At 47.0% G+C, this 26,327-nt stretch overlaps 1 protein-coding gene across 1 annotated transcript in view; it reads left to right on the top strand.

Annotated features, from left to right (window-relative positions):
• USH1C (USH1 protein network component harmonin) overlaps positions 1–26,327 on the top strand; it is a 697,039-nt gene that overhangs the window by 453,011 nt on the left and 217,701 nt on the right. The window contains exons 17-19 of the mRNA XM_086954146.1: positions 5,336–5,391; positions 7,257–7,409; positions 9,136–9,252. Of these exons, the coding sequence (XP_086810272.1) occupies positions 5,336–5,391; positions 7,257–7,409; positions 9,136–9,252 (326 nt within the window). The remainder of the gene's footprint in view (positions 1–5,335; positions 5,392–7,256; positions 7,410–9,135; positions 9,253–26,327) is intronic.

Raw genomic sequence — 26,327 nt, 5'->3', positions numbered from 1 at the left:
ACCTCGTGGTTTCCCTGAAATTAAGATTCTCATCTGCCTTCTGAAACAGCATTAGTCTTTTTTTTTAGTTTAGCATTATGCGATCGGGTTTGTAAGATGAATCAGGGATCAAGAGAACTGCGAGACGCCTTCTCAGTGGTAGTGCTTTAGATCTTGGCTACAGGCTTTGTTAAGGTATTGTTTTAAAGATATGTAAAAGTGCCAAAGTATGAGTATCAAATTACCTTTTCTAAACTTTGTTAAACCTCATGAACACTATGGTGTACTTCAAATGAACATTAGCTACGATTGTGTTTGTGAGTTGAAAGTTAACATCTCTCTAGCCCTGTGCATACTGTGTTTCTATAAGACATGCACACACTGGCTGTGTGTCTGTAAGCGTGTACTGCCCGAGCGTGCACACTGAATATCTGCCCGAGTGTGAACAGAGCCAGAAGATAGGCGCAATCTATTGGCTTTTCCAATGCTTGTTTTATTTTTGCGAGGGCTAGGCACCTCCCAGTATTGATGGAATACTCTAGCCTGGTTTTTGCATGTTCTGATTTTTTGCTATTTTTACATTACATGTTTATGTTATACGGGTTCACATTTTTCATCATGAAATGGTGTGCTTTTTAAGTCTGTTAAATATAACTCGTATTTCCGCATACCCCTAATATTGGTGATTTTCGTATTCACATTTTATGTGTCAGTGATATTTACCCTCAGTTTCTCTATATAAACAATGTCTAAAGCTTGCCTTGTTCTAAAGGCCCTTGGTTATCAGCACTCCAGTTTTCCTTTTCGTTACAACGTGCTTCAGAAACCTTGCCTGTTTATGCTATTTTTCGCCTCTGCCCACTTTCTTTTGTGAAGGTGTGTAACTTGAGGCGTTGGGCCGGATTCACGGGTGTACTAGGTCAGTTTGCACCGTTAGAAGCCGCGTGCTTTGAAGATGATGATGACGTTTCTGTCATGGGGTAAAATGACACTTTTTTGAGCTTCTGTCAGTTGTTAAATGTTCATATTTTCTGTGTGTTTGCATTATCTAACTGTTCGTCTCTTAGTAATGAATGTCTGACTGTTGACTTTATTATACTGTTGCTTGAAGATCATTTGCATTCCTGCCTGGTACACCAATTTAATAGCATGCACCAGCTCAACAAATACATTTTCACAGCCTTCTTACCGTAGCAAGGTATTTAGCATTATCACTGCTGCATATTTGAGGTATTTCTATAAATGCTTCATATTGTTTCTAAATGTGTTTATTATACGTATAAGTGCAATTGCTGCACAAGTAATTTATTAAAATTTAAGTCGCTTCACCTGCCATATAGTAGAATTCGCTCAACAAGAAGATGTCTTTCTGATTGCAGGTCTGGCTCTCATCATATGTTTTTCCTAAGGCCTATACATTCAAACCAAGTACTGTGCCAGAGATAAGGCAAGACTGATAAAGCGCTGCTTTAAGGGCAGTCACAAGATTGTGTTGCCCACAGGGCAGCACATAAGTGAAAGACAGACCTGCTGATTGAAGCAGACATCCACCTTTTGAAGTGCAGGCAATACCCGGCCTAAACTTTGACAGATATTCCCTCCATGCAGATGCGTAGGTAACTGCACCCACCTCCAGGGGGATGTCTGTGGGTCCATTGAATCTCTTTTATCCAATCCAAAGGGGTACCTTAGGTGGGCACACTCACTGTGCGCCTCCTGATGGCCTCTGGGCCAGCATCCATTATACGGTGCAGGCACAGAAGCAAAGCGAGCCCCTCATCTGTATGGGGTAATACCACATGCAGAAGGTCGAGAGACCCTTTAGGATAGATCCAGTGGTGCATGTGCTCTGACTCTTTCTGTATTACAGAAGGTGCCACACAAGTGTTTGTTGGCCATTCTGTAATATTAAAGTTCTTGGGGGTGCAGAAAGTGGGTGCACACTTCTGTTGCACCCCGGGACACCTTATGTAATATGGCCCCATATGTTTTTCCTATTCCTTGTATGTTCGAACCGATGTTAGAAAATGAAAATAAAATACTTTCTTGCCTTGTTAATTATTTTACTTTTGAATTCAGTATATGTCACTGAAGAAAAATTACACTTTGCACTTGCATTGGTTATGGGAAGGTGGAGTGATGGCTCTAAAAAAGTGGTTAGCTATATTTCATACTTGCGATCCCATTTCGTTTGTTTACAGTGCGCGTCTTTCATCAATTTATGTTTTCTTTATTTATACATCCCATTAATATGCTTCACAATGTTTTTAATTGTTTTGTCATTTCTCCATTTTATTATTTATATATGTAATCACTTTCGCTACTGTTATAATGTGTTTCTGACTGCACAAACAAATATATTTTGGCCTTTTGCATCACTTTAGGGTTACATCTTTTAGCATTTTATTTCCTACTTGAAAGCATCAGTATCAGTGTTCTCAATCAATTATTGTATATCTAACTTGTTATGAATTTTTGAAAAATGTATAATGCAATCTAAGAATCACTAGAAGATATTTAAAAACATGTCTTTGCATGCCACTTATTTAAAATTCTGTAATATGTCAATAGCTGGTATCTTTCTATATATTGTAATCAGGGCCGAACCGGGCGTGCGGGCACTAAGCGTTTTTTCAGTGAGTTGGAAGGGTGGAGGTTGGTTTCAGAAATGTGGGGGCCGTTTTCGTTACTGGAGACCGGTTTTGCAGCTGTGCTGCAATATCACCCCCCTGTAAGAAAAGCAGCAGCAGTGTAGTCCCCTATGCCCCCCACCCCACGCCCAGTCGGTCCAACTTAATTGCCAAGGCTGGTTTGTGTTTTCTGTCCAGCCCTGATTTTAATGCAATGATTGTATGATGGTGTGTTGGTATTACTCCCTCCCAAAATGCTCAAAATGCAAGTAATGCTATTCTTACACCTTTATCATGTTCAGTCAAATGATATTTTTTGTGTACTGCTGTAATACTCATGTAGCAAGTAGCTTTTGCTAACACTTTTTTGCATGTATGTTGAAAATCAAGTGCAATATTTATGTTGCAGCAATGCTTTTTTGTGCTTTAAACTTAATCATTCTCACCACGATTAAAGGTGAATGAAAGATAATATCTCAGGACAATAACTCACAGTACCGCACTTTAAATCAACATCAACAAGCTTGCAAAAAAATGTATTTCAATAAAAGTGAAAACACTACCCTGTTCAACTTCACACCTATCATGTAAGTCAGATGAAGTCAAATTGGTAATGTTATGACACTATTGCCCAAAGGTGCACTAGCATAACTATATGACAAAGTGTGTTTCCTCTGTGGCCCTATAGTTATTCAATACAGTTCCACAGTGGTACTCGAGCTGCAGCTCAATAATCACTAGTGATTAACTTCTCCATTTTTGACTGCTCCCTGTCCACCATGTCTGTTTTGCCAGCGGGTCTGATGATTGTAAGAGCGAGGAAATATGGAGGAAGATGGCCCCCTTGGGTTCAGCATGAATTAGAAGAAAGATATTGCAATGCGCGTTGCTTCTCCCCAGTCCATCAGCACTATCGTTGAGAGTAGGACTGATGTCCACCACTTTGCCCAGTCGAGACAAAGATCATACATGAAAAATGAAAAGTGAAAGTGAATTTGTGGCCTTATTTGTGTGTCGAAAAAAGTATCTTTTTGGAGGTAACAACACAATGGCGAATGGTGGAATGGAGGTATTCAAATAAACATTGAAGGGACAGACAGAATGCATGAGAATGCAAAGCAACCTTTGTGCAAAATATACATTTCATGAAAAGTACAAGAAAGTTAGAGACTAATTAAGAATTCTAAGAAATGTAGATGATTTAAAGAGCTTTTTTCGAAAACAAATTAAATTTCGAAAGAAAACTTTTTGGAATATAAAAGTCACAGTATGAGGAAAGTAGGAGCAATACATTGTACAACTAAAGGTCCTGATTTACTAATTGTAGTATAACCTATGACTCTTTTAACTTGGGTCCCCATTTGTGCTTAACATATGCATTAGGGTTATTTAAACTTCACTTCCCAATCCAGCATAACTCATACCATATGGTCAAAATGCTAGCAAAAATGAATCTAAAAAAGTTAGGAGAAACACTAAAAATGGTGTTCTCTCTCACAAAACAGAATTCAAAATGGCCTCAAGTTGTATGAGCCTCTGTGTTAATCAGTCATAAGTCATTCTTTAGAAATGTGAGTTTTTATGTTTAATGCAAAAGTGTATTTCAAAATCTGATTCTTTTAGACCGGCTTGGTAAGGTACAATTTCACTCCTGTTGCTGAATAAAAATTCATGCAGCGAAGGGCAGCGATGAGACGGCCATCCACGTTCTGTATATTCTGAAAATGTTTAAATAAGTCACATTTCACCACAAGCTCTAGAGATGAATAAGTTTGTGAAATCCATTAGTTTGCTTATTACGGTGCCGGTTGTAGTCTGGATGTCCCAGGTAATTTAGTTCAGAGGTATTTTAGAGTTGCCTGTACGTAAACGATATTTCCAGAATTGTAGTCCCTATTTGTAAGAACGATATAATCTCTATTGATATAAAATCACGATTTCTTTGCTAGCTGATTGAGACTTGCTGAGGGCTCCATCACAAATGTTGTGGTAATGCAGCAATGATGTTTGTGGAATTTGGAATACTGGCACTTTAATTATAAGTCCATGAAGAGCAGGTAATGCCATGGCAGAATCTCTGTTTCTACAGTGCTTCCTTCTTGTTTATCCTCATTAAGGGGGGCCCGATTCCCCTAAACGTTTTGCCTACTTTGAGTAGATATACTCTCTGGATGAAAAAAGAAGGTGAGGTCTTCCTGTGGGCCTTTTATTTTCCAGTATGATTGGTATTCTAAGTTACCATCTGCATGGTGAATTACCAGGCATCTGTATTTCTTTATCTTTATCTTTGGGCATCTGTATTTGGGCATGACTGATAGTGGAAGAAATAAGACATGAGTGTTTGTACATTTGAAGTCTCTGCCTCAGGCTTATGAGGAGGTCCTCGTCATATTTTCTATTCTCTTCAAGGCTGTGCCTATCTTTCCATTAAATAAGAATGCTCACATCTCTGCTTCTTGCATAGAAATGTTCTTATGGCAACAATCTGCTAGCACATGATAGTTTTGTGAGCATAAGAGTGGATATAAAATGCAACTTTTTCACAAGAGGTCTTTAGATACTCACGAACCATCACTGTGGTGCGCATAATCGATGAACCTGGTTTTCAGAGCCATTTTTTTTTACCTCACGAGTTTTCAGCTGCATAAAAGTAATCTGAATGTTATTCAACTGAGCGGGCACGATAGAGAGGCATTTGTTTAACAAAGTATTTTTCTTTCATATAGCTTCACCATTTGGATGGTTTTATCGATATGAAGGAAAATTTCCCACCATCCGAAAGGTATAGTGTGCTAAGAGTGCTGTGCCAGTATTTGTCATTAGTAGAAATAGGATTTGCAGTGAGTTTCCTTCTTTCTGTATTCTATTTTTAAAGTTCATTTTTTCTTGCTACACAGCTCTTGGACAGTAAGCTTCCTGAAACCTTAAGTGTTGTTGTTAGTTATGTCAGAATCACATATTCAGCAATTTGATCCCAAAAATCTAACAGGTGATTGCTGACTGTGAATGGGTTTTCTAAATCATAATTTAACCGATTCACAAAGAACTTAAAATCATGGCTTGAGTAGTTTATACTCATCCATAGCCATAATTCATTATTGTTATTCTGAATCACATACATTTGCAAACATTACTCACTTATGCCCGTTCTACATCTTTCATCACACAAACTTTATTGTAGGGATAACAAACGTGTGAAATTAAACTTGTAATGTTGTACTTTCTCACGTTCAAGTCTTAAAAATGTACTTCTGGTTCATTAACAAATTGAGGGCGCAATTTAGCCTAATACCTTTGACTCTCAGTATACACAGATGAAAAATAACCAGAGAACAGAAAGGCAACTAAATCCTCTGTTCTGTAAAGCCAGATTCTGCACACAGAGAGAAATATGTGAAACAAAATGCATGTCACACTTATACCAGAATATGGCAATATTCTGTTTTGGACTAAAAAGTATCAAAAGCCATTTGGAACTATCACAACCATAGACCCTGGCAAGCACAGGTGCTCTGAAGTAACTAACTGCAGGTAATCGTTCAATACATTACGCTATAATATAACATAAACATGCTGCATTCGGAATTTGTTAAATGGCAGTGCTTCATGACATTTCTCACACTGTCTAGTCTGTCAGCAGATATCCAGGGGCAGATTTACAAGCCCCTTGCATCAATTTTGTGCTGCTGTTCCATTACTTTTGTGATGCAGTGGCGGGGTTAAAGTTGCAGCCCATTTACAGCGTGACGCATCTAGGTAGATGCGTCACGATGTAAAGCCCTGCATCACATTATACCTGTGCCAGGAAACGCCTACCCTGTATACATTATACCTGTGCCAGGTATAATGTATACAGGGTAGGCGTTTCCATGCAAAAAGCCACATAGAACTGGCGCAGTGAAATTTACAAGATTTCACGGCGCCACCATAAGCCTTCACTGCATCAAAATCCCTACGTCTGCTGAGATTAGGCGTAAGGATTGACGCAGGGCATTATCATGGGACCTACCTATGTTTCTGGCGCATTGCTGAGGTAACAAACTTCAAGAATGCGTCACTTTTCCTCCAACAGATGCATCAGAATTTCTGACGCATCTGTAATTCCTTGTGCCACGGTGCACTGTAAAGCAAATACAAAGCATCCATGGTGGCGCAAGAACATTTGGAGGCGACGCAAGGAAACTGATGCATCTATGCAGATACGTCAGTTCCTTGTAAATCTGTCCCACAACACGCATTTCCAACCGGTTATTCAATATTGACAAACCTGATTATAAGCAGAATGAGTGTTTTTTTCATTAATATTATTATTATTATTATTATTATTATTATTATTAATACAAAAAAAGACTTAATTATAAAATCTAAAGCAAATTGAAAGCCCACAGGTAATTGAACACAAGAATACTGTTCCTAATGGCTACTGTTTTGGATGGTGTTTTTGAAATACCTTCCAGAATATTTAGAAAACATGCGCAATTTTAATGAATGGTGCACTGTAAACCCTTAACATAATAAAAAAACAAACACTCGCAACCTACAAATTGCATCACATCAAAAGTGACACCCACTGCTTGTCGTGCTTGTGCTGATTGTTAATCTGTGCGCTCTCTCTATTATAATTTTACTTTAAAAACAACACATTAGAAGGGGAAAGACAGAAAGAAATCCAAGACCGACAGCTTATTTGAACAAAAGAAGAGTAAAAAGGAAATGGAATTCGAGATAAAACTCGCTATAGAAAAAGAAGAAATGTTGGAGAAAGAAAAACAACTCAAAATCAACCGACTTGTGCAAGAGGTATATTGTATACATACACTTTACATATCCCTTACATCTGTATTTATACAAAAGCAAATCCTGTGGTGAATACATTTGAATGAAATATTTCAGGCATGTATAGCTGGGAGTCTATTTAATGAACATACCTGGATTACTAGTAAAATACAGGTCCACTGTGATGAAGTATTACTGAAAGGCTCTAGGCTGGTAGTAGCAAGTAGAGAGGGGTCCACATCATATTGTTTCCCTGTCAGCAGTAGCAGTAATTTAGTCCATAGTAGAGCATATGAGCGACATTGCGAAACTGGACCTCATGGGCTCCCAGTCTCCAAAAAGGACAGTCAGAGTTCGAACCACGGGTACTGGCAAGCCAAATTGCTGTTCCCTCCACACCTACAGGAGAGCTTCTTGTTTTATAATCCTGTAAAGAAACTGAAGGAGATATGGGGCATGCATTTGTAATATGAAAGGGATACAGCTCATCTAAATGTGTACTAGCAGGAGTGAGGCATCCTATCTGGAGATGCAATTGGTTTAGTTTTTATGAAGGGCACTTTATAGTGGAAAGGCCACTTGTGCTTCAGGCATACTTTTCGTCCATTGCACTAAATCCAACTTTGTGGTTCTATGATATTTTGACATTTGTAGCTGATTTTATTTTGGTCAGGTTCTGGACTAAGGGCCTCATGTATTAAGTGTGATTTAAAAGGATCTCAATTTTACGACTGCAAAATCACAAATCTCAATGTCACAATGTGAGCTGAAATGCCCTTTCCGACTAGTTTTTGCAACTCATTGCGATTCAGAAGGTGGGAGTAGCATGAAGGTGGCTTACCCGCCTTACGACTTGCAATGTCAGACAGCAAGGGTTTGCAACCAGAATTGTGATTTCAAGCAAATGGGTGGGTGCCAACATCTAAAAGGGGGTGGTATCAATTCACAAAGTGGAAGTTGTTCATGACAACTAGCTTTGTGTGACGTTGGGCTGCTGGCACTGAAGTGGGCCCGCAAGCAGTCCCGTATTCCATTTGCCAAATGCCTATTTCATTTTTGGATTGTAAACCCTCTCCTTTAGGGATAAGATCCTGCAATAAAAAGTAGACAGTCTGCAAATGCAAGTTTCGGAACATTGATTTGCTGTCCCTTGCAGGCCCCCCTCCCTGCATTCACTGCTTGTTTGGTGGGATGGGCCAATAGAATCCTGCAACATTAGCATAATTGATCAAAACACTGGCTGCTTTGAAACCTAACCTTTAGAACATTATCCACGATGTCCCAAGATTAACCATCCAATTAACCACTGGAGAATGTGGCGGAGAATATGTTAGAGCAACACTTTCAATGAAGTAAAATAGACGAGTGAGTGTTCAGTGTCTTATGGCTCATACTCATAGGAAATGGAGTAAATATCCAAATACAATATGGGTAGTCCTCAAATAGCTACAGTAAAATTAGTGCATATAACTCAGGATATCAGTGTCATTGAAGTATTTTTGATTCAAAGTTAGTAAACAATTTGAAATCTGAAGGGGAAAGGAAATTAAAGGTATGCATGAACAGAATGAATTGAAATGTGACTTTAAAGGATGTGTGATTGGTAAATGTGTACACCATGACGGAGTATGTGGTCATGATCTAGTGAAGGAGGTTTAGTGATAGCACTGCTGCACAAGAACATTTTTATTTCTATTCTGCTTCTACCTGTGCCATTCTATTAACTATGTGCAATGGTGATGTGACAAAGGTTTCAGAGACCGAGAGAGAGGATTTGGAAGAATCGGAGAAGGTTCAGCATTGGGTGGAAAGACTTTGCCAAACACGGTTAGAACAAATCTCCTCTTCAGAAAATGAATCACCTGAGGTAAAATAATTCACCCCAAATCCCATTGGCAGTGCAAAATGAATGCACATCTTTCCTCACACTGCATGTAATTATTCTGAAACTTCCCTGTACTATCCAATTTCACAATATATACTGTGAGTATAACTAAATTACAGATAACTGGCAGTTGAACTCTTCAGATTAATCTGTTTTATCAAATAAAATTAAAAACACCAAGCAAAACAATGCAAAATATATATAGAGGCTGTATTCTACTATGTAGAAACCCACACGGGACCTAAATATCTGAGTGTAATTCATATTAATCTATCAGGAAACTCTTCTTTCCTTTTATTACCTCGTTGTGTGGTTTAATATCATAGCAATTTAGCTCATAATTAATTTTGATTCTAATATTCCTTCACACCTCAAAAGTAAAAGATTTCATTTGTTGTTCGTTTAAGGAGAAGTAAATGCAAATAGTTGTACTTGTGCTTTAGAACAGGAATGAACATATTACGAAGAGAAATGTAATTTAAATTCTTAAAATGGGTATTTTTATTTTACACATATCTGCATGGGAATGGACAGAAGTTGTACACATTTACTTAAAATCATATCTAGAATGATAAAGCAAACCTGTGCTAAGGAAACATATCGTCCAGTGTTACAGTCAGTGATAAAACAGAATATTGTATCAGAACCAGTTAGCCTGAAAAGAAAGGACCAAGTGTTTTGTCTTGTGATGAAGGTCCCTGAGAGGGCATAATAGCTGGTGTTTGATGCTGCAATCTGCGCACAATGTATTTTAATGTACTGTAGTGCACATATTTTGTAGTACCTGTTTCACATTTCTTGATCTAAACACTTTTTTTTTAAATAGTGGTTAATGAGGAGAATTTGTAAGATTGCTCAGGGATTTGAATTTGGATAGCTGCCTTCTGTTCAGACTTTCCCCTTGCAAATCGGTTTAGAATTCTTGCCTTTTTAATTTTTTTAAATGACGTTGTGTTTCACATTTCACTGGCTCTTGATGTGTCTTCAACCTGTCGTAGACATGTTTAGAATCCAACAACGGGCTGGCTCGAAGATAGTCTATACCTGAATGGTAGGTAAGTGAAGATTTAAGAGTTTAATTTTATGTTTGGGTTCTAGATTTAAACATTTGATTTTTTTCATCAGCTGCTCAAACAATTCAAGTATCCCAGTGGACATGTTTTTGTGTTCTTTATACACGCATATTAGCTTTCCTATAAACAACAATTTTCATCTTGATTCATTCTTGCAGGACATTGACAACAAATAAGCCTTTCCAGTAGAGAAAAGCTGGGATGCATATTTGTCACACAAGGTATCAAGTACTCACCTAAATATATATAATCCACATTTGTTAAGCGCACAATCACTCGTAAGGGTCTCTAGGCGCTGGGGGCCGTCGGGAAGATTAAGCAAGCTATTGCCCAGAGTCACATGGTGCTGGGCTAATCTGCCGCCGGTGCCCGGGATCGAACTGTGATCCCCAGATTCCAGAGTCAGTCGCCCTTCAGCCGCCCTAGCTAACTGCTCACCTCTGCAGATTGGGGTGTCTACTGCTTAGTACCAATTTATTTACTGCAGCTACAGGCTGTTATAAACGATACTAAATCTGGTTCTCCTCTGTGCCATGGTCCAGAAAAGAAGAAATGGTTTAGAATGTTTGCATAAGAACCACTTGGTGTCCCTGAGAGGTCAAATATAGACCTGAAATAATATGATAAAATCGGTTGGTGAGTCCCCCGGGTGGGCACCGGGGTACCTACCTATAAATAATGCAGGCCCCAGGGGCTGGGGTTCCTGGGGCCAAAATAGGGTTAGGGAGGGGCTGCATGGCTCCCCCCCCCCTCTGGGGGTTGGGTCTCTGGGGCCTAATAAGGCTCGGCAACGTGTGCCAAATTGACTCCTCTCCACTTTTTTATTGTATTCAGCCCCATGGAATTGGATCTCTGGGTGCTATTAAGGCTGTGGGAAAGGGGCCTCATGCCCCCTCCCTTAGAATATGGCCCCAGGATATGGGGTACTCTTGCCGCACACACCAAAAGCCTGTTTACAGTGCGGTGTTGGCTGTGTCGTGGGGAATTGGTCACAGGGCCTTGTCGCAGGCCAGGCAATGTGATCAACACCTGCTGAGCAGCATGGTGAGGATCTCATTTGAAGGAATTGGCTGCCTGCAAGGGAGGCTGTCCTCAGGGCCTGGCAGTATATAGGTGGCTATTATAGGTTGGTGCCCCGGTGCACCCACCAACCACCAAGTTGAGAGCCTCAGGGGGAGATCCAGGTTCCTCGTGGCCCAAGCCTGCTGCCTGCATGGTGTGGGACCTGGCATTGCTCCTTCCCAAAGGGAGCAGTTGGTTTCCCCATGCTCCCTCTGAGCAGGAGCAATAAGTGCTCTGTTTCCTTGCCCATTAGAGTGCGGGCAGGGAAACAGAACACAAGTCTGCTCCCAGCCAGCGGGAGCATGTTTGAATCTTCCACCGGCGGGTGCAGACTTTCACATTTGCTCCCATTTGGTCGGAGTTTTAAAATTGTACCTGTCAGATGGGAACATATACATGTTTTCCTGCCTGCACTAGTTCGAGAATGGAAACTACTGTGTCCTGTGGTAGACTCCCTGGGACACAGTAACAGAGCTGGCCCTGGAGAATGGGGTGCCTGTGGCCTATAAAGCCTCATGGTTGGGGGCTGTGAGCCCTCCACCCTTTTAGACTTTATTTCAACCCCAGGGATGGGGTCCCGGTGGCCCTCAGAGGCTCAAAAGAGGGGTTGTGTGGGCCCCTTCTGTTCATTAATTCAGCCTCACGAAATGGGGACCCTGGGGCCTTACAAAGCTTAGGGAGGTGTTATGCACCATCCCTTTCATGAACATATCAGCCACAGGGATGGGGTCATCAAGCTCTCCCTCAAGTTTTTATCCCCTCAAGTGCATGCGACCTGGCGGTGGAGTTGAAAAGGCTGAGGGTTCCGCTTACGGTCAGGTGTCAACTCGGCTCCGCTGTGATGGCTGCCGAGGAGAGAGCAAGCTCGATTTTCCTCCTCCTTTCCTCCAGGTCGTTCCCTGTAGATTGCACAGTCCCATAAGGGGGATCTGATTCCTGCTCCATGAGCAACAATAGCAGCCTAGGTGCAGCCAAGGACAGCAGCTGTGTGTCTCAATTTCGGCTCATCACGGCAGCCACCCTACTCCCCACTGCTACTGAGACTGTCACCTGACACATGCAGGGCCGAACTGGCTACCGGGCGTATTGGCATGCTGCTGAGCTGGGGCTGATTTCGTTGATGGGGACCTGCGTGTGCTGAACGAAATTCGTTTTGCTTTGTTTTTTTCGAAGCACACGCAGGTCTCCATCAAAGAAATTAGCCCCCACCGCAGTGACATCAGCCCCCAGCTCGGCAGCATGCCACAACGTCTGGTAACCAGTCCGGCCCTGGACACATGTGCCCATGGAGGTGGCTGATGGCTGAGCCTGACCCCTTCCTGCTGGAGGTAACTGAGCAACAAGAGAGACTGGAGTCCCTCCCCAAGAAGAAGACAGCAACTGAAGCGATGCGCGCCTTTAGCCATGGTGTCATGGAGCATCTCCAGGCTGGTGGTGTTAGTATACCTGGGGTCACTGAGGGGTGCTCCCTACTTCCTTCCACTCTGCATGCACTCTCCCCATGTGCCTCTCAATGCCTGCCTAACTATAACAGGTAGTGGGTCATGAATACGGGGAGGATGAGCAGGAGGGCATGCTGGATTGCTGCAGCAGCGCATAAATTGCCCTCTACCACAAACAATGGCGCTACTGCTGGTGGGATATGGGGGTACGCACCCTTCACAGGTGTTGTTGTTAGATTCCCACTATTACTGTAGATCATAATGTTCAGAAGGGGGCTTTAAGTTATATAATTGCATGATTTTGTCATTCTCACTAATTATTGGCATTATCAATTTGAAGGTGTTTTGATTTATGCAATGATTTTTTGAGTGTCGCTTAGTCTATAGGCATAATCACTGGGCATGGGAAAAATTCGTGGGTGAGTGGAACTTCGTGGAATCTCACAGAGGCTTTTTATATCTCTCACGGAATTACGGTGAGTTCAACACCGCAAGTTCTTCCCACCATTAATCAAAGGTCTTTGCCTTTCCAGGCACAACTACAGACTCACTCAGGAAAGTATGAAGCCCTTTGTGTGGGAACAGGCACAGCCCTATTCAGGTGCAAGTACCAGCTCCTTCCTCCCAGTCTACCTCAGGAGGACCCATCAGGATGCAAATGTCCCACACCAGGTCCCTTTGTGTGACTCTCTATAGCGAATACACAAAGCCTAGCTGTCACCCAGCCCAGAAGTGTATTCAGAGACAGGCAGAGGCACAACATGGTTAATGTAAGAAAATTCCAACTTTCTAAAAGTGCATTTTCAGAATTACAGTTTAAAATCCAACCTCACCATCAGTTGTTATTTTAAATTGTGAGTCCAGGGCCACCAAACTCCAAATCCCTACCTTTTCCCAATGGGAAATGGCACTTAAAAGATGATTTAAGGCAATCCCAATGTTAACCATGGGAGAGATAGACCTTCTAGTAGAGAAAAACAAATATAGCAGTTATTCACTGCCAGTGCATGTAAAGCAAAAAAGTTCACGTCCTACCTTTTAAATACATCGCCCTCTTCCCATAGGACTACCTAGGGCCTACCTAAGGGGTGGCATATATAATAAAAGGGAAGGTTTGGGCCTGGCAAGCAGATTAATTTACCAGGTCAAAATAGCAGTTAGAACCGAGCCATGTTTAAAGGCTACTGAAGTGGGTGGAACAATCAGTGCTGCAGGCCCTCTCGTAGCTTTTAATTTATAGCCCCTGGGCACATATAGTGCACTTTACTTGGGGCTTACAAGTAAACTAAATATGCCAATTGTGGAAAAGCGAATGTTACCATGTTTTGAGTACAGAGCAAATGCACTTCAGCACTGGTTAGTAGAGGTAAAGTGTCAAGAATCGTAAAGCCAGCAAAAATGAAGTCAGCAAAACACGAGGTCAGAAGCCAAAAATGCTGGGGAAACCATGCCACAGCTCCTAGTTCTAACATGTGTCCACCACAGCTGAAGGTGGGCAGATCTACCCAACCCCTTCAGAGTTCTCTTCAATAAGGTGGAAGAACAAAGAGAGACCATCAGCATTGGCATGGTCTCTGCCAGGACGGTGTTCCACCATAAAGTGCATTCCCTAAGTGGAGATTGACCCCCTTGAATAGTTTGGGATTTTCACCCTCATCTGCATTAACCATCTGAGGGGCCTGTGGTCTGTCTGACCCCGGAAGAGGACGTGAGTACCAAACAGGTATGGTTTTAGCTTCTTCAGTGCCCAGACCACAGGAAAAGATTCTCTTTTGATTGTACTCCACCTCTGATCCCTGGGAAGTAGACTTTTACTGATGAACAGTAGCAGCCAATCCACTACCAAAGTGGCGGGGCAGGCTAGAGGAAGGGAGGGGGGGGTTCAGGACCAAATTTCTTTTTTTTTAAATAACTTACCTGAGCGTCACCGCATCATACTCTTGCAGTCTTCTTTTTCTTCTGAGCACAGGCTCCCAGACTGCCCAGGAAAGCAGCATCAGGATTAGCCTGAGTGCTGTCAACTTACACTCCATGGCAAACTCAGGGCCAGTGTCTGCTCTCTCCAGCCCCTGCAATGCAGCTGGGGCTGGAGTGAGTTTCAGTGCGCTGAGACGGCAGGCGAAACCGTCATGCACTCTGTAGCAGTGCCCACCAATTCCCCCCAGCAGTGTCAACCCAGCCAGGACCTAATTGGCCAGCCTCTGGAAGGTGGCACGGGTGTTCTTCAACCGTCTGGGGATGGGGTGTGTGTGAGAAGGTGGGTTGGTATATGCTGTCCACTAATTAAAGTGGGCACCTTGTACCAGGCCACACGACCCTTATGATGTATGAAGTCAAAGATAACCTTATTGAAAGGTATCCTAGTGATAGTTATAGAGAGCAGCCTTCAGGCGTAATCTTGAAGGAATGTAAAGCAGCTTGTTTAACCAGAATATCACCTCCTGAATGAGTAAATGAATATCACCTCCTGAATGAGTATATGAAAGGAGAACCACAAAGTAGTTATATAAAAATATGTATTTATTAATATAACTATTTCTACTAATCTCTACACGAGATTAGAACATAAAGCACACAATACTGTGACAACAGAACATTCGTAAGTAGTAAAATACACAGCGGGCTCCAGGGGGAGACCGAACCATATACTTAAAAAAATGGTATAACAAACACAACTTCAATAGTCACAGTGCCTAGAGCACACCGAATCATTGGGATCCCAAGGAACCACCCAATGGAGTGACACAGGGAGCCCACGGAGGACGGGTGCGGTGAGGAAACACGACTGCGTGCTCCGTACAACTCTATGGGAAAGTCGCGGTTGGAAAGTTAGAGTTTAAGGACACTTCTACGAGTACTTCAAGTAAGAATGGGCGGAAAATCCGTTTTGCTCGCGGATTTTGCGGATTTTCGGTAAATTCGCAATCCGCGAGATTCGCGAATCTCCCGCAAAATCCGCAAATCCGCGAGCAGCGGATTTTATGGCTTGCTCGCACTGTTCGCGTGAGTTCGCGGCTTCCCAGTACAACTTTGCGCCCCGCGAATAAGCGCTAAATTGCAGAAATACGATCTTAGCAAAACTGAAACTACTTACCAGGTTCAAAAGTTCAGGCTCATCATTAGTAGCCATTTCCTGTAGTGCTTCCTGAGGGGCCCCTCCAGAGTTCAGTTGCCAGTTGCAACTATTATGTGACCCTGCTCTGAACCTCAGAATAGTTACACATATGCCACAAAGGTCCTGAATTACAGCTAAGGGAGACAAGCAGGAGCCAGGCTGGAAGTTCAAATCCATTAATCAGCCCCTAATTCATTATTGTCAGTTGGGGCAGGGCAGGTGTTGTAACTAATTTTGCAACAATGAAAGCACTTAGCAAGTGCAAAAGATCACTAATCAGGAAGCACTAAGGAAGCAGGTGCCAGCTAAAAAAATATTCTGTGACACATTAATCAGTCCCAAATTAATTCAGGTCACTTGAGGCAGGGAAGGTGTGCTTTGCTTTGCCACAATAATGTACACTGACTGGACAACCAGAGGGTGCTGTGATGAAACAGAGGGTGGCATGGGTGGGCCAGAGGGTGGCATGAGTAGTCAGAGAGTGGCAGTGGTGACAGAGAGTGGCAAACACAAAAAAAAAAAAATCAGCAAATTCGCGAGAATTCGTGGATTTTGCGGATTGCGAGTTCGCAAATCCGCAAAATTCGCAAACGCGAGATTCGCAAAATTCGCCCATGCTTAACTTCAAGCAAACCCTTTGGAACTTAGGAGGTTCTAGAGACAACCCACCAGTGAGTACTGAGGTTCCAGTATTACCTATCCCAGAGGAGCCAGGTGCATAGGGGTCAAGTGGTCTTGGGAACCTTTGTTGTTTTCAAAGGAGAACTGCAAAGAAGTACTGCTGCCAGGAAGGCAAAGAGTGGCCGGTGGAATCCAAGCCTGGATTCAAGGTGAGGGGAACATGAAGGCAGAGGGTACTGAGTCTCGGCCACGGCAAGTGACCAGGGGCTCAGCAGTCGAATGCCCACCAATGTCGGTGCTTCAGGTGCGAAGAAGGGATGCTTGACTCTGCAACCACGGGGACCAGGATATCTTGAGGATGACCAGGATCCGGAGGTGAGCTGTCCCACAAAGGATGTCGAGTGCTGAGGGGTCGATGTCCGGCTGGAGCACCCATAAGCCTTGGCAAATGCAACCCACATGGTCAGAGGAAACAGGTCACAGTGTAGACCAGCAAGATCCAGGAGACTCTCCAAGCAATGGAGAGTTAGGGCATCTTTGGAGGAATCAGGTAAGCCCAAGAACAAACCAGGTGACCTTCACCAGGACCCACAGCCCAACGGACTAAGGATCGGAGGGGAGCTCAAGCAAGTTTGGAAACACCAGTCCACAGAGTACTCAGTGGGTGGAAGATAGGATATTTTCAGTGCAAATACTGCTCGGGGTCAGGACGATATGGAGTCAAATGCACAAGCTCGGGGATCAGCAAAAAGCATATGCACTTGCAAATGTATGCGGTGCACAGGGGTTCGGGTTGCACGGCCCCCACAAGGGATACTGGTCTCAGAATCACTGAGAGGTCAGATCTACCTCAGGGACTTTTGGAAACCCACCTCCTGTGTTGCTGAAATCTTCAGAATCAGCAGGAGCTCTGGTAAAGCAAACTGGTCAGATGCGTTTAGGTGCCTGCTGCAGTAGGGGAGTAACTCCTTTACAGAAGGGTGGCTACACCCATGTCCTTTGTCCAGTTTCACACCAGAGCAGGAGCCAATGGCTCCCAGAACTGGTTTGAGCTGGATTATGCACATGGACACCACATGTGCCCCCAGTGCAGACTCTCTGGCACTCTCAGAGTGCACCCACCCAGCCCCAGTACACTAAATCCAGTCTGGGAGGTGGTCACACCTACCTGTGACAGAATGCCTTTTGTCATACCTTCCTCTGCTCGAGCTTGGCTCAGCAGCAGGAGAGCAGAATCGTGTCTAAGCATGGGCGAATTTTGCGAATCTGGCGTTCGCAAATTTGCGTATTTGCGAACTCGCAATCCGCAAAATCTGCGAATTCTCGCGAATTTGTGGATTTTTTTTTGTGTTTGCAAGGGTTTCTGCCAGTTCGCGAGGGTTTTGTACCAGTTCACAATTGCGAACTTACTTGTCGGCTCGCAACGGTCACAACTTTGTTGTTTCTACGTCTGGTTCATCATCACAGGTTCACAGCACCCTCTGTTTCACCACTGCCACCCTCTGATTCACCCATGCCACCCTCTGGTACATCACTGCCACCCTCTGATTCATCACTGTAGATTATTTGGGGGGAAAGCAAGCACACCTGCCCTGCTTCAACTGACATAAATTAATTTGGGGTTGATTAATGTGTCACTGAATTTAAACTTCCTGTCTGGCACCTGCTTCCTTTTCTGTAATTTGCTTTCTGTTATAGAGCAATTTTTTTCCCAGGACCTTTGTAGCTATTCTATGAGCCTGCTGTGAGGGTCAGAGCAGGGTCATAGAATAGTTGCAAGTAGGCAACTGAACTCTGGAGGGGCCCCTCAGGAAGCACTACAGGGAATGGTTACTAATGATGAGTTTGAACTTTTGCACCTGCTGAGTGCTTTCAGTTTTGCAAAACTCGTTTTCTGCAGAACAGCAACTGAAATGCCCCAAACAAACTTACTTGTGAAAGTTGATTTCTAATCCAAAAGTGATCCAAAGAAAGTCAAAATTCCTCAAATCCGGGGGCGTGGCTTGGCGGGCGAAGATGGCGGACGCAGCCTTGTAGAGCTCCCGCCGGCCCGGACTTAATCCGTTCATTTATCCTGGCCCCCGAGCCCGCAGCTGGTACCTGGTGAATGGCATCGATTCAGTTGAGTGCCCTGCCTTCTCCGGTGGTTTGGTCCTGCGATTTCATCTCTTCTGAGACCCGGAGGCGGCGGCGGAGACGTGCGGCCTGGTGATCGGCTGGGAACCGGGGACCTCGAGTTTCAAGACGCCCCGCTGCAGTTGCGGGCGCGCTGCTGGAGGTGGCACCAGCTGCGCAGCTCTCGACCCGGCTCTGCAGCTTCGGTTGCTCACAGATCGCGGAGGGGCCCTATATTCCTGCATCTCGAGAGGACACTTCCAGGTGACGAGGCGTGGTAGAGGCCTGTCCCGCCCGTGTGAAGCCGGGACCTCGAGTTTCGCGACATCGGGGCTGTGCTAGCCTACCCCCCTCCTCCTTAGAGGGCACCTGCGCCGGCGTTCCATTCCGGGGCCTGGGGCCTCCAGCGCTCATAGCAGCTCCCGAGGGACTACCGAGACTCGTTGCGGGTGGTGCCCGCCCCGTCCAGAGTGAGGTCCCGTCGGGCCTGTGATCGGCCATGACCAGGGCTGGTGGAGGCGGCCCGCCTAAGCATGGCCCTATTGATAAATTCACTGGGCCCAGTGGTAGCTCCGGGGCATCTGGCGGTGGTAGCGGGTCTGGGCCGGACAATGCAACGATTCTTACTGCCATCACCCAATCCCAGGACATGCTCGATGCCAAAATCGGGGCAGTAGGAGCGGACGTTACGCTGCTGCGCCAAGACCTTCGCAATGCGGTGGAGCGGATCACCGAGACCGAATCTCGCATCGCGGTGACCGAAACAGACATCGGTGCCCTGAAGAAGAGAATGGCGGAGGTGGAGTGTGTCCAGAAGACCCTAGCGGCCCGGGTGGAGGATGCCGAAGGGCGCGCACGGAGGAATAACCTCCGCTTCATCGGTTTTCCGGAGCGGTGCGAGAAGGATGGCATGGAGCGGTTTTTGGCCCCGTGGCTGGAGAGCTGGCTCCCCGAAGAGACACTGTTCGCGTGCTTTGTGATCGAGAGAGCGCACAGGGCCCTGACTCAGCAGCCACCGGAGGGTGAGCGCCCTCGGCCTGTTATCGCCCGGCTGCTGAACTACCACGACCGCGATTTCATATTGCGGGAGGCGAGGAACAAGGGCTCGCTCACCTATGAAAACCACACCATCATGATCTTCCCGGACTATACGAAACTGGTGCAGCAGCAGAGACAATCCTTTGTGGCCGCCAAAGCCAAGTTGCGGGGCCTGAAGCTCCAGTACTCCCTCCTGTACCCGGCCCGCCTGCGAGTGGTGTACCAGTCCCGGACGCATTTCTTTGATACGCCCGAGGAGGTGTTCCGCTGGACCGACGAAGCAGTGAGACTCAGGCCGCATGCCCAGCCGGGGCTGGATCCAGGCAGGTCCCAGGGGTCGTCGCCGGAGCGGACGAACCGCCCGAACCGAAAGGGACACCATCGGAGGTCTAGATCGCGGAAACGGTCAGCTTCAGCCAGTGCAATGCAGACCGATGGCGTGAGGGATTCTGAAAATTCCGATGCAGGCAGCTGAACTCTGTTGGGGACTGGACCTTATTTCTGCCGGGTAACGTGTTGTCCTGCATCGTGATGGATCGGCTGGTGAGACTGTTCTATTGTGACTTTATTCATGCCAGTCAATACACGTTTGAGACATCCTGAGACTATTGACGGGAACGCTGTGGGGCTCGGGAGGCAGCTTCTATGGGCCTCAGACCCTCACGAGTTGTGGGTGTTGTTGGGGGGGTGGTGAGTGTGTGGTGATCGGGGTGTTGGGATCCATTGGTATGGCGGGCCCTGGGTCCTCCGTTTTGGGCCCGGGTCTCTCCATGCTGCGACAGATACTTCAATGTTCTATGAGGTATTGGGGTGGGGGGAGCGGGGCGAGAGGGGGTGTTGTTCTGTTGTTGGGGTTTTTTGGGGCTTGGGCTTGGGGGGGACTGCTGGGCGTTGGGGATGGGGGGGCGGGACCACACGTGTATGTTGCGGCTGATTTTGCTAGTTGGTGGGGTGCACCGGGGCGGCGCGGAGGGCCTGGTGGAGGGAACTGCTTTGATGATGGCTGATCATACGTCTATGTCTCCTCATAAGGCTATTCGGGTTGTGACGTGGAATGTGAGGGGGATCCTGGATAAAATCAAACGTGGGGCAGTGCTACGCTGGGGGAAAAGGGAGACTGTGTATGTGCTGTTGCTTCAGGAGACCCATATGTTAGGCTCCAAGGTCCTTAGCCTCCAGAGATTCGGCTTCCAGCAAGTGTACCATGCGGGCTTTGCGAGGGGCTCACGGGGGGTGGCTATCTTGGTCCATCGCAGGGTGGCGTATGTACATGAAAAGCAATGGATTGACCCTCAGGGCCGATATGTCTTCATCAAGGGCCTACTGGGTAACGAGCAGGTGGTCTTTGGTAGCGTGTATGCCCCCCCTCCCATGCAGTGGGCCTTGTCTGAGAGACTGTTTGCGTTATGGGACGAAATCCCGGATGTGCTGACTGTGGTTGGGGGTGATTGGAACGAGGTTATGGATGTGGGCTTGGACCGCCAGAGACGAGTGCCTGTTGTTGTAGATCCCCCTCCTGCTGCCGCCCACACTAGATTGCGCGCAACGGTGGATAGCTTGGGCTGTGTTGATGTTTGGCGCCACTTTCATCCTGCTGCGCGTGAATTCACGTATGTGTCGGCGGTGCATGGTTCCTCTTCGAGACTTGACTATTTGTTTGTGCCTGGTGCCCATCTGAGCCGAGTCAGTGATGCTGCGATACTCCCCAGAGGTTTGTCTGATCACTCCCCAGTTGTAGCTACCATAGCCCTCCCCTCAAAGAGACAACCGTTTCGATGGCGGATGTCGTCGTGGCATTTGCAGCAGCCCGAGTATGTGCATCACCTGCGTGAGGCGATTGATAATTATTGGAGAGAGAACCTAGTGGGAGATGTGGATGCGATGGTTGTGTGGGAGGCGCTGAAACCCACGATACGGGGTGTTGATATTGCTTGGTGTGTGGCTGCACGGCGAAAGCATCGGGATGCCATTGTGGCCGCCGCCGCCCGCGTGGAGGAGTTGGAAAGGCGTGGCCGGGATGGGGGCGACGAGGACGCCGTACGGCAACTCCTGCAGGCCCAGCAGTCGTACGCCTCGGTCCTATATGACGAAGCCAGACAGGCGTGGCTCGCCACGCGTAGCAGGGTTTATCAATGGGGCGACAAGTCCTGTACCATGCTCCATAGGCTGTGCCAGGCGACCTTCCAGCCCCTCACATTGCCGGGTCTTACAGCGGAAGACGGCTCGGTTATGACGGATCCAGACATGCTCGCGGCTAGCTTTGCCCATTATTATGAGACGCAGTACGCCTCCCGAGACCACATAGAGACGGGAGAGATCTCCGCCTATCTTGACGACCCGCTTCCTCAGGCCGTCTCCGATGAGACCAGAGCTACTCTGGACGCTCCGCTCACGGCTGAGGAACTCGGGGAGGCCCTGGGGCAACTGAACACTGGGAAGGCGCCGGGCCCGAGCGGCTACCCATGCGAATTCTATAAAAAGTTCCACCTCCAGCTGGGGCCTCAATATAGGCGCGCGCTGGAAGCGGCGCAGACCCAGGAGGAACTGCCGCCGGACTGGCGCCATGCCGAAATAGTGGTTTTCTTGAAGCCGGGCAGAGCGCCGGACAGACACGACTCGTACCGGCCCATTTCCCTTTTGAATATCGAGGCCAAAATTCTGGCTAAGGCCTTGGCGAACCGATTGCTGCCCTTTATTGCCGACCTGGTCCATCCTGACCAGGCCGGGTTCATGCCCCGTAGGGCCACTCGTCATAATATTCGGCGGGCGCAGGCGGCGGTTGACGCCATGGGAGCTCGGGATGAGCAAGCGGCGCTCTTACTGGCGGATATGGACAGTGCCTTTGACTCTGTGAGCTGGGCATATCTGTTTACCCTGTTGACCCGCCTTAACCTAGGCCCGGTGTTCTTGTCGTACCTACGCTTGCTCTACACTAACGTCACGGCCTCGGTCCGGGTGGCCGGGGCCACCTCCGGGCGCTTTCGCATTGGTCGGGGCACCCGGCAGGGCTGCCCTCTGTCCCCGTACCTATTCGCCCTTGCTATGGAGCCTCTGGCGTGCCGGGTGCGGGCAGATGTCCAGCTGCGCGGATTTGTCTGGAACGACGACCTGGTAGATAGGATTGCGCTGTATGCGGACGATGTCCTCTTCTTTCTCACCGACCTACAACGCTCGGGTCCCCGGGTTCTAGAGATCATGCGCGTCTTTGGCGAGATCTCTGGTCTTCGACTCAACCTTCATAAATCGACCCTGTGGGTGCTGGGTGGCGGAGCTGTGCCTGACCCCTGGGCTGAGGAACTGCGGGTGGCGACGGATGGCCTGAAGTATCTGGGCATCTTCCTATCGGAGTCGCGAGTCGTGGCTTGGGCTCGTGGCGTCCTGCCAGTATGGGAGCGGGTCCAGGCTGATGTCAAAACTTGGTCCAGGATGCCGCTTACCATCTTTGGGAGATCGGCCATCTTTAAGATGGTGGCGCTTCCACGTCTCCTATATCAACTGCAGAATTTCCCATACCCCGTCGGCCCACAGTGGTTCCGTCAAGTTAACTCTGTACTGGGTCGATTCCTCTGGGCTGGCGGGGCGGCCAGGGTGGCGCTGAAGACATGCTTTTTGTCTACGTATTGTGGGGGCCTGGCCACCTCAGACCTCCTTTCCTACTACCAGGCTTCCCAACTGCTTATTCTTAATGATTGGTGGTACAGCGATAGGGGGGACCCGGCATATGCCTTGGAACGGTCGCTCATGGGCGATCATACACTCCACACCATTCTGTACTCGGCTCGCCTGCGCCGTGGGTTGCCGTCGGTTACCAGAGTGGTCTTTGCTGTGTGGCGGCAGGCCCTGCTCCGCATGGGCTGGTGGGGCAAGTTAACGGCAGAGACGCCGCTTTGGCACAATGGTTTGCTTCCGGAGCTGGCGGCCCTTACCGGTTTTGAGGGCTGGGAAGCCATTGGTGTTACGCTACTGGGCCAGGTCATGTCCGGCACCACCCTTAAATCATTTGAGGAACTCCGTACAGAGTTCCAAATGCCTCAATCCCAGTTCTTCCGTTACTTGCAGCTACGCCATGCCCTCACCCCGAGCGTCGCCGGCCTGGACTCCCTGCCGGAGTTCAGCCCGGTTGAGGCGAAGGTGTTTATGGGGGATCTGGGGGACAGAAAGGTTTCCCGGATATACCAGACGTTAGTCATCCACTGTTCCTCTACCCTGCACTCTCTTCGGGCGGCATGGGAGGCGGACATTGGCCCTCTCGATGAGGACGATTGGAGGGAGGCGCTAGAATCCCCACGTGGAACCGCCATCGCTGTCCGACTCCGACTCATCCAATTTAAATACTTGCATCGCGCCTACTATACTCGTGAACGGCTGTGGAGAGCTGGGTTGATTGCATCCCCGGAATGCTTGCGCTGTGGGGCGGTGCCTGGGTCCCTGATACATACTGTGTGGTCGTGTGGTCGGTTGGTTGGGTTCTGGAGGGGTGTGTGGAGTTGCCTGTCCGAGGTCCTAGGCTGGGACCTTCCCCGTACACATCGGCTGGGATTGCTGCATATCATGGAGGGGATTGGGGGGAACATATATAAGCGCCATTTGTTGCTCTTGGGGCTTGTTGTGGCCAAGCGGGACCTGGCCCGGGCGTGGAAAGCGGTGAGGGCCCCCCCCTGTCAGCATGGAAAGCTGGGCTGGATTATTTCATGGGTCTGGAAAGGCCGATCTTTGAGGCGAGGGGCTGCCCGCGCAAACACTACAAAATTTGGAAGCGATGGGCCGACTACCGGGGTCTGTATCTGGATCCCCCGGCGGAGCGAGAGGAGGACATTTGATTGCAGTGACATTGTTGGCCCGAAGCAGTGACGCCCAGTTGCGCTACACCTATGTCTTTTATTCTATTGCTATATGTACACGTGTGGTTGGGGGGGTAGGGAGGGAGTTTTGGGGCTGGGGGGTCGGGGTTGAGGGGTAGGGTGGGCTAGAGGGGGGTGTTTCATGCTGAGCCTGTTTTTAAGACCTGTTCGAACATTTACTGCCTATTTGATCTGCTGGACCGATATTGTGGTGGTGATCTTTGGTCTTGGGGATGCCACGTTTTCTTATTGCTCATCTGCTCAATAAAATTGGTTGTGAAAAAAAAAATTCCACAAATCCAAAAAAGTGCAGGCAAATGTGAACCTGAGGAGTTATTCAGATAAAAATCATCATTTTCCGAAGGTTTATGCTGCTTGCTGGTGGATTTCTTGTGCAGAATTGCAAATTTTGTAATTTAGCGAGTGCGAGATTGTTGCTGCCCGCTGCATCTACATGTTCGCAATTGCGAACTCTCGCGATGCGTCGCCAAACTCCCGCGGGATCCCGCAGCAAGATCCAAAATGGCGCAGCACTCGCAAAATATCGAGAAAAACAATTTGGCAAACGCTGAATGACGGTAAGTGAACGCCGCAGGCCGCAATATTGTATCACCAAGCAAAAAAATCCGCTGCGTGCAAATTTCAGTAAATTCGCAAGAGTTCGCGGATTGCGAATTTACCGAAAACCCGCAAAATCCGCGAGCGGAACAGATTTTCCGCCAATGCTTAATCGTGTCTGTAGATGGCAGCATCCATTTTGTGCTACCCAGGTTGAGAAAGCTGGTACCAGGTAGACCGGAGACCCACAGTAGTGGTTCTAGAAGGGTGGAATCATACCTCCCACACCAGTCACTGGTGTGTAGGTATGATTCCAAGGTGTTTGACAGGACATGTTTCCGAGCAACCATTTTAAAGTTAGCAATTATCCCAAGGTTATAATTTACTTAAACATGTAATTCTGGCTGCATAACAGACAACCCCGGAGAATGGTCTCTGAAGGCTGCAGAGGGGCTCTGCTCATAGAGGGGCACCCTCTCACGTAAAACCCAGCACCGTGCCTTCAGGATTGATAAGGCCTGCCATAGGGGTGACTGATAGGTTTTTAATTGTAGTGATTTAGATAGATATGGTGAACCTATATCCGAGTAAGTGGTGCAAGCACCATCTTCCACAGTCTGCAGTAGCAGGCCTGTTGTATCATTTTGAATGGCCTGTCATGGGTTGCATGATACATGCTTCAGCCCATGGAAGGCCTCTTGGGTACCTATGCCCTGGGTACATGGTGTACCATATACTAAGGACAGATAAGGGTACCTCAGTATCCAATCTGGAGTGTACCTAAAGTACATACTTGCAATTTAAGGGAGAAAGCAGATAGACAGGGGTTCTGGATAGTAGGATCCCAGTCAGACTAGGCCAAAACAGTAATACATCCACAAAAAATGGGTGTAACCATAAGAAACTGATCCTACTTTCCTAAAGTGTTGGGAACTTCCACCACTGAGCTGGACCAAGGGCTCTTTGAGTCCTTGGTCCAGCTCCAATAACCCCTAATGCCAGCATCTTAGAGGCCCCCTCCATAATACTGGCCCTCACCTTATCAGACAACCTGTAAATGATGTTCTTCACAGGGTTGCTGTCCCCAGTATCAATCTCATGGGTACACCCACTACATAGTGTAGTAAGGGAGCAGGGTCAAGACTGAGTTGCATATGGCTGAGTCCAAACTGGGGTGGTGCAGTAATCAAAA

This window comes from Lissotriton vulgaris, chromosome 2_1, assembly GCF_964263255.1.
Source record: "Lissotriton vulgaris chromosome 2_1, aLisVul1.2, whole genome shotgun sequence".
Classification (NCBI taxonomy): domain Eukaryota; kingdom Metazoa; phylum Chordata; class Amphibia; order Caudata; family Salamandridae; genus Lissotriton; species Lissotriton vulgaris.
Note: the sequence above shows the minus strand (reverse complement) of the source record. Positions and strands in the feature narration are given on the sequence as shown.